At 44.2% G+C, this 7869-nt stretch overlaps 1 protein-coding gene across 1 annotated transcript in view; it reads left to right on the top strand.

Moving 5' to 3' along the window:
• Positions 1–2113: 2113 nt before the first annotated feature.
• TGM6 (transglutaminase 6) overlaps positions 2114–7869 on the top strand; it is a gene marked incomplete at both ends in the record, with an annotated part of 46408 nt that continues 40652 nt past the window's right edge. Inside the window, one exon of the mRNA XM_080716430.1 lies at positions 2114–2335. Coding sequence (XP_080572556.1) covers positions 2114–2335 — 222 coding nt within the window. The remainder of the gene's footprint in view (positions 2336–7869) is intronic.

Raw genomic sequence — 7869 nt, 5'->3', positions numbered from 1 at the left:
TGTTAAAATTGACTTTTACAGAGCTCTTGACAGTAACCTGATTGATAATAATCTGAGGCACGTTCACTCAAGAAAATTTGCTGAATCTCAGGAAGAGCACTCGGACCCGCGGCTTTCCGAGTCTACCTGTGTCACTGCCCTTCCTCTTCTCTGTGGGAGCTTTGGAACCCAGATAGTCGCTGTCACTGCGCCCATAAAAGCGGCAGCCTGTAACCCCCAGCGGAAAAGACCAGGTTTGAAACTCCTCAGCAGGCTCCGTCCCCAGGTCACTGTTCCCACTGACCTCTCGCTTCTCTCTGGAAAAGTTCAGTTCACAAAATGCCCTCCTTATCTGATCTGACTTGGAGCTCACTCTGCAGGAAAACCTCTTTCCCCCAGGGTTTGTCAAAATAATCAGCAGAAATTGTTTAATATTAGCTGCTGCCAGATGGTGATATCAGTTTGATCAAATAAGAACCTGGCAAAAAACTTAAGCTCTTGAGCCTGGCGCAGTGGCGCACGCTTGGAATCCCAGCATCCGAGAGGCTGAGACCGGAGGATCGCGGTTCACGGACAGCCTCAGCTACTTAGCGAGGCCCTTTGCAACTCAGAAAGACCCTGTTTCAAAATAAAGAATAAAATATAGGGCTGGGGGTGTAGCTTGGAGGTAGAATGCCCTTGGGTTCCATCCCCGGTACCAAAACAAAAAGAAAAACATTTAAGCTCTTGTAGGTAAACTCACAGTAAAAAGATAGGACATCTTCTTGGGAACCAGGAAGGCTGTGCCGTGTGCAGAGGCGTGTGTATGCTCAAGGAAGACGGAGAGCTCAACTCGTTCACGTAGGGCTGGGCTCGAGCACGGTGGTGGAGGCCATGTACAAGCAGGGCATGCTAGCTGAAGAAGGGTTCCAAGACTGCCCAGGTGGTGCAGGCGCGCCCCGAGCTGCACACAGAGTCTCTTGGCAGAGGGTAAAAAAGACTTCCTGTCGAGGTATTGAAGGAAATCTCACCAATCTCTCACTGTTCCTAAAGTCAGAAATTTAAGGACATCTCTCACCAATTAGCTGCTAATTTGAGCAGAAACAAACAACAAAACACACCAAAAAAAAAAAAAGGTAGAACTCTACCTGTTAAAACAGGTGTTAAATCCTAGTTCCAGAATTAATATATCATATTATCTAAAATTTCCAGTTTTTAGCCAGGCTTGGTGGCGCATGCCTATAATACCAGTACTTGGGAGGCTGAGACAGGAGGATGGCAGGTTCAAGGACGGCCTCAGCAAGTCGTAAGACTCTTATCAGCCTAGCGAGACCCTGTTTCAAAATAAAAATAAAATAGGACTGGGAATATAGCTCAGAGGTAGAATGTTCCTAGGTTCGATCGCCAGTACCCAAATAAATATTTCAGTTTTTCAACAAAAAATATAAAATAATGAAATCAGAAAATATGTTCCATACTGGGAAATAAAGTATTCAATAAAAACTGGCTCCAAAGAAGATCATATATTCAACCTACCAAAGAGCTTTTTTTTTTTTTTCCTTTGGTACTGGGGATGGAACCCAGCGGCATTCTACTTTCGAGCTATACCCCTAGCTCTATTTTTTATTCTTTATTTTTGAAACAGGGTCTCACTGAGTTGCAAAGGGCCTCACTAAGTAGCTGAGGCTGTCTGTGAACCACGATCCTCCTGTCTCAGCCTCCCGAATGCAGGGATTACAAGCGTGTGCCACCATGCCTGGCTCCAAAAACTTTAAATAAGATATTATAAATATAACCAAAAATTAAGGGGAAAGCGTGTCTAAATGATAAAAAAGTACAATGATAACGTCTTAACCAAATAGAGAATATCAATAAAGAGATACAAATTATAAATCAGAACTGAAGAGAAATTCTGAAGTTTAAAAATATGATGGCTTTTCATAAATAGAAGAAAAATAAAATTTTGATGCTAGGACAAACAGCAGATTTCAAATGGCAGAAAAAAGAATCAGTGGTCTTGAAGTCAAGTCAATTGAGAAGATCCCATCTGAGGAACAGAGTGAAAAAATAATAAATAAAATGAGCCTGTGGGACACCGACAAGCCTACGACACAGCCAATGGGGGCTGGGACACCATCATCCTACGGCACAGCCAATGGGGGCTGGGACACCATCATCCTACGGCACAGCCAATGGGGGCTGGGACACCATCATCCTACGGCACAGCCAATGGGGGCTGGGACACCATCATCCTACGGCACAGCCAATGGGGGCTGGGACACCATCATCCTACGGCACAGCCAATGGGGGCTGGGACACCATCATCCTACGGCACAGCCAATGGGGGTTGGGCAACGTCAAGCCTACGGCACAGCCAGTGGGGGTTGCAGATGGAGATGGAAGAGGGAGAGAGATGAAATGAATACCTGAAGACACGTGGATGAAAACTCTTTGAATTTGATGAAAAATATTAATCTGCACATTGAGTTTCTTAGGAAAAACTCAAAAAGATGCCCCTTAACCACATCATAATCATAATCAAACTGTTTACCACAAAGAATAGAATCCAAAAATCAGAACAAAAAATGATTTATCACATAAAGAGATCCTTAGTAAGACTAAAGGCAGATTCGCATCACAAACCATGGAGGCCAGAAGCTAGTGGAATGACATTTAAAATGCTGAAAGAGAATCCTGGCATGGTGGCGCATGCCTGTAATTCCAGGACTTGGGAGGTTGAGACCGAGGATCACAGGTTCGCAGCCAGCCTCGGCTACTTAGTGAGGCCCTCTGCAACTCAGTGAGACCCTGTTTCAAAATAAAGAATAAAAAATCAGGCTGGAGGTATAGCTTGGAAGGTAGAGTGCCCCTGGGTTCCATCCCCAGTACTGCAAAAAACAAAACAAAACAAAACAAAAAAACAATGTGGTACTTGAATTAAAGACAGACACATGGGCTGATGGAATATAATAGAAAGTCTCAAAATAAATATATAAAGACATATACGGGCAAGTGATTTTTGACAAGGATAACTAGATCATTCTATGAAAGAAAGAAGAATCTTTTCAACTATTGCTGCTGGAAAAACTGGATAGCCAAATACAAAAGAGAGAAGTTGGACCCTTAACTAACATTACATATAAGAACAAACTGCCGATGGACAAGGGCTTAAACGTAAGAGCTAAAACTATACAGTTCTTAGAAGAAAACATAGAGGAGAAGCTTCACGATGTTGGATTTGGCAATTATTTCTTCAGATATGGTACTGAAAGCACAAGAAACAAAAGAAAAAATACGCAAATTGGACTTCATCACAATTAAAAACCTTTGTGACATCGTCAACAGAATAAAAAGGCAAGTCCCAGAACGGGAGAAAAAACGTACACATCATAACCCTCCAAGCTTCACTCCCAGCCCTAGTATATTTTTTATTTTGAGACAGTGTCTCTCTAAGTTGCTGAAGAGCTCGCTAAGTTTCTGAGGCTGGTCTTGAACCTGTGAGCCTCCTGTCTCAGTTTCCCAGGTACTGGGATTCCAGGCGTGCACCACCACTTCCAGTATCGAAGCGCGCGCGCGCGCGCGTGTGTGTGTGTGTGTGTGTGTGTGTGTGTGTGTGTGTGTGATACTGGGGTTCCTGGAAACCCTTCTACCTCTGGGCTACACTTCCAGACACCTATTTTTTTTTTTAATATTTTTATTTGGAAACAGGGTCTCTTAAGCCAGCGAGGCTGCCTTCAAACCTGCACAATCCTCCTGTCTCCGCCTCCCAAGCAGGAAGCGTGAGCCACCACGCCCAGCTCAAAGCTTTTTAAATAATATTTTAAAACAAAATCATAGGCCGGGCGTGGTGGCGCACGCTTGTCATCCCCGCGCTTGGGAGGCGGAGACAGGAGGATCGCGCAGGCTCGAAGCCAGCCGCGCGCTGGCTTAGGAGACCCTGTTTCCAAATAAAAATGTAAAAATAGGTCTGGGAGTGTAGCCCGGAGGTAGAAGGGCTTCCAGGAACCCCAGTACCAATATATATATATATATATATATATATATATATATATATATATATTATTCATTAAATATATTAAATATATTTAAATATATATATTAGGTGGAGACCAAGAAAGAAAGGCTTTACTGCTCGGCATGCCCCACTAAACTCAAGAGAAGATTTTATTCAAAGCCAGCTTTGTGGGATATAGGGGAGACATTTTTCTTTGGCAAATCTCCATCTTCCAGACCCAGGGACACGAGAAGCTTCCGTGAGGGTGAAGGAGGCAGTCTCCGACAAAAGGCAGGAAACACACATATGCAGATTAGCTGGCGGCACTAATCAGAAACGTGTCGGTCTTAATTTCCTCAGTGTCTGTCCTCAGCAAGAAGAAGTTCGGAAGTTAAAACAATCTGGAGTTTTTCACTTCGAAGGGGATTAATCAAAACCAGATTTTCTTTTAAGCAACCACCATGATAATAAGCGATAGTGCAGGAAATAATAAGGACACGGAAATGGTACACGAGGAACCAGCTTACACCAAGGGATCAGTGACAGAGGAAAAGAGCGAAGACAGAAAACAAGTGACCAAGTGGCAGATGCGAGCCGGGCGTGGTGGCCACGCTTGTGATCCCAGTACTTGGGAGGCTGAGACAGGAGGATCACAGGTTCAAGGCCAGCCTCAGCTACTTAGTGAGGCCTCCGCAACCTAGTGAGACCCTGTTTCACAATAAAGAATAAAAAAATAGGTGGAGCTCAGAGGTGGAATGCCCCTGGCTTTAATCCCCAGTACATCCGTTAAAAAGGGGGGAGGGGGCGCAGATGCAAAGCCCTCTTAACAGCGATTACATCAGCTGTAAACTCATTTCAAACAGAGGCCTCCTGGGGATGCTTGTCTTAACAGACATCCTCCAGTGTGGGCTGAATGAAGGGCTGAGAGTTTAATGCTGGAATTGCAGGCACCTGCTAGGGAATTGGGATATACATTCATATATATACATACATACATACATACATACATACATACATACATAGTTTATGTGTATGTATATATGAATATGCTTCACAGATGTATACAAAGGGCCTCACTAAGTAGCGGAGGCCGTCCACAAACCGCGATCCTCCTGTCTCCGCCTCCCGAATGCTGGGATTCCAAGCGTGCGCCACTGCGCCCGGCTCCAAATATCCAAACGTCATCCTTCCATTTCCCCAGTTTCCCCTCTCCGGTGTCAACTTCTTAACCTTTTTTGTGTAGGAAGAATTCTAAGATGACCTCTGTGAGGGCCAGTTGTACGTGGCAACGGGCACAGGTTTGGCTCAAAGAAATGATCACGAGTGTTCCCGAGGGTGCTTCTGAATGTGATTAACACTCAGTTGGTAGAGCGTAAAGGAGGCGGCCTTCCTAACGGGGCTGGGCCTCATACAATCACTCAGAGGCTTGACTAGGACGAACACAGCGGCCCTTCCCCAAATGAAAGAAAGTTCCTCCTGCCTGGCTGCCTCTGACAGCCTGGGCAAAGAACTTTCTCTGCCTGGTTGCAGAAATAGAAGCCAGAGAGACCTGGTCCATCCGGCCTGGACGAAAGTAAACATTCATGATGTGAACTGCCTGTGGGCCTTGAGGCGACAGTGGGTGGCTTCCAGGAGCTGAGAGCAGCTCTAGCCGCCAGCCAGAAAGAAAACAAGGCCCTCGGCCCCCACGCCTTCCAGGTTCTGCCGACTATCGAGCCAGAGTAGAAGAGAACCCGAAACCTCAGTTCAGAACGGCCCCGGCCAACATCTGGGTTTCCACCCTTTGAGGTCCTCCGCCTCGGATCCAACCTAACTGAGCCCGAGTCTTCAGAACCATGTAGCTTTTTGTTTGGTTTGGTTTTCAGAATCAGACGTTTACTTCACATGGCAAGGTCATATTCCCTCCCCACACTGGAGAATATAGATTTGCCATATCTAGCTGGTGTCTCAGGTTAAAGGGACCAGGACATTTTCAAATGATTCTAATAATCGCATCCCTCTCCTCCAATCTTAAATTTGTTTAATGGAAAACATACTTCTTCCTTCTTTGCAATGGATTTTAATTGAAAAGAATGGAATACTCAACCAGGCGTGGTGGCGCACGCTTGTAATCCCAGCATTCCGGAGGCTGAGACAGGAGGATCGCGGTTCGCGGACAGTCTCAGCTGCTACTTAGTGAGGCCGCCCGCAACTCAGTGAGACCCTGTTTCAAAATAAAGAATAAAAAATAGGGCTGGGGGTTTAGCTTGGAGGGAAAATGCCCCTGTGTTCCATCATCCCCAGACCCGCAAAAAAAGAAAAAGAAAAAAGGAATACTCAAAATAAACAATGAGGAAGAAAGGTTCAAATTCCACCATGCGCTGGTCTCTCTCAGATCCGGTCACTGGGATGCTGCACTCACTCACCAGAATGGTGCTGTACAATTAGGTCACGTAGTGCTTCTTTATTGAGGGGAAATTCACACGACATAAAATTAACCACTTCAAAGCGAACAATTTGGTGGCATTTGGCATGTTCAGTGTTAGGCAACCACTGCCTCTGTGCAGTCCTCACACGTTTCCTCACCCGGTGGGAAGCTCATACCCATCCCTGTTCCCTTGGCAACCGGCAGCTTTCAGTCTCTGTCTTTAACTGTTCTGGCTGTTTCGTGTAAATATTCCATATCATATATTTATATTTTAAAATTCTCTTTATAATTTACACTTTATATTTATACTTTAAATAATTAAGATGTTTTAAAATAGTTTAAATAATAATATATTTAAATATTTATATTTTATGTTTATATTTACAAAACTAGTTTCATATTTCACATCAAAGAAATCATGGCTTTTTGTGTGGCCTATTTCACTTGCCATAATGTTTTTGTTTTTCAAAGTTATTTTCTTTTTCTTTCTTTTTTTTTTTTTTTTTTTTGGTGGTACTGGGGTTCCTGGAAGCCCTTCTACCTCCGGGCTACACTCCCAGACCTATTTTTACATTTTTATTTGGAAACAGGGTCTCCTAAGCCAGCGCGAGTGGCTGGCTTTGAACCTGCGCCATCCTCCTGTCTCTGCCTCCCAAGCGCGGGGATTACAAGCGTGCGCCACCACGCCTGGCTTTCAAGGTTATTTTCTATATAACCATGTTGTAGAACGTGTCAGCACATCATTCTGTATTTATCCTGTAATATAGTCTATATTTCCACATTAGAGCGTGTGTCAGTACATCATTCCTCTTTGTGGCTAGATAATATTTTGGCGTAGGAATGACCCACCGTTTGTCTCTGCACTCATCTACTGATGGACCTCTGGGGTGTTCACACCTTTCAGCTATTGTAAATAATGCTACCATGAACATGTGTGTACATGAGCTTGTTTGAGCCCCTGTTTTCAATTCTTTTCAGTATACGCCTCGCAGTAGACTTCAGGGTGATATGGTGATTCCACAGTTAACTTGTGAGGACCCGTCACTGTTTGCCATTGGCGGTGTTTCCAGCTGCTAATTTGTGGGAAATTGTTACACAAAAGTACAAGACTAATGAATCTCGTTTTGCCTGATTGTTTTTAAATTTACATTCGTATCTCTAAATAGAATGCTCTGAAGAATAAAATACTCCCTCTTGCATTATTTGTTTAGTTCCCGTTACACGAAGCGCAGTTAGCACTCCTGCGCTCCCATCAAGAGCAGTCAAGGGCTGCCTTCCACCGCCCACCCTCCCAGGATTTTTATGTCTTAATTTTAGTTAGGTAACTAACTGGTGCTTACATTATTGGAACTTTATAAGTTCACATGTAGTTGATTCGTGTTGTTGAACTGGGCTTACTTTTCCTTTACTCAACAACATTTTCTTTTCCCTAGAGTTAATCATTTAAGGCCTGGTTCAAGCTGGGCGTGGTGGCGCACACTTATAATCCTAGTACTTGGGAAGCTGAGAC

This window comes from Muscardinus avellanarius (assembly GCF_963383645.1).
Source record: "Muscardinus avellanarius genome assembly, chromosome: 19".
NCBI lineage: Eukaryota > Metazoa > Chordata > Mammalia > Rodentia > Gliridae > Muscardinus > Muscardinus avellanarius.
This window is presented reverse-complemented; position numbering and strand designations above follow the sequence as displayed.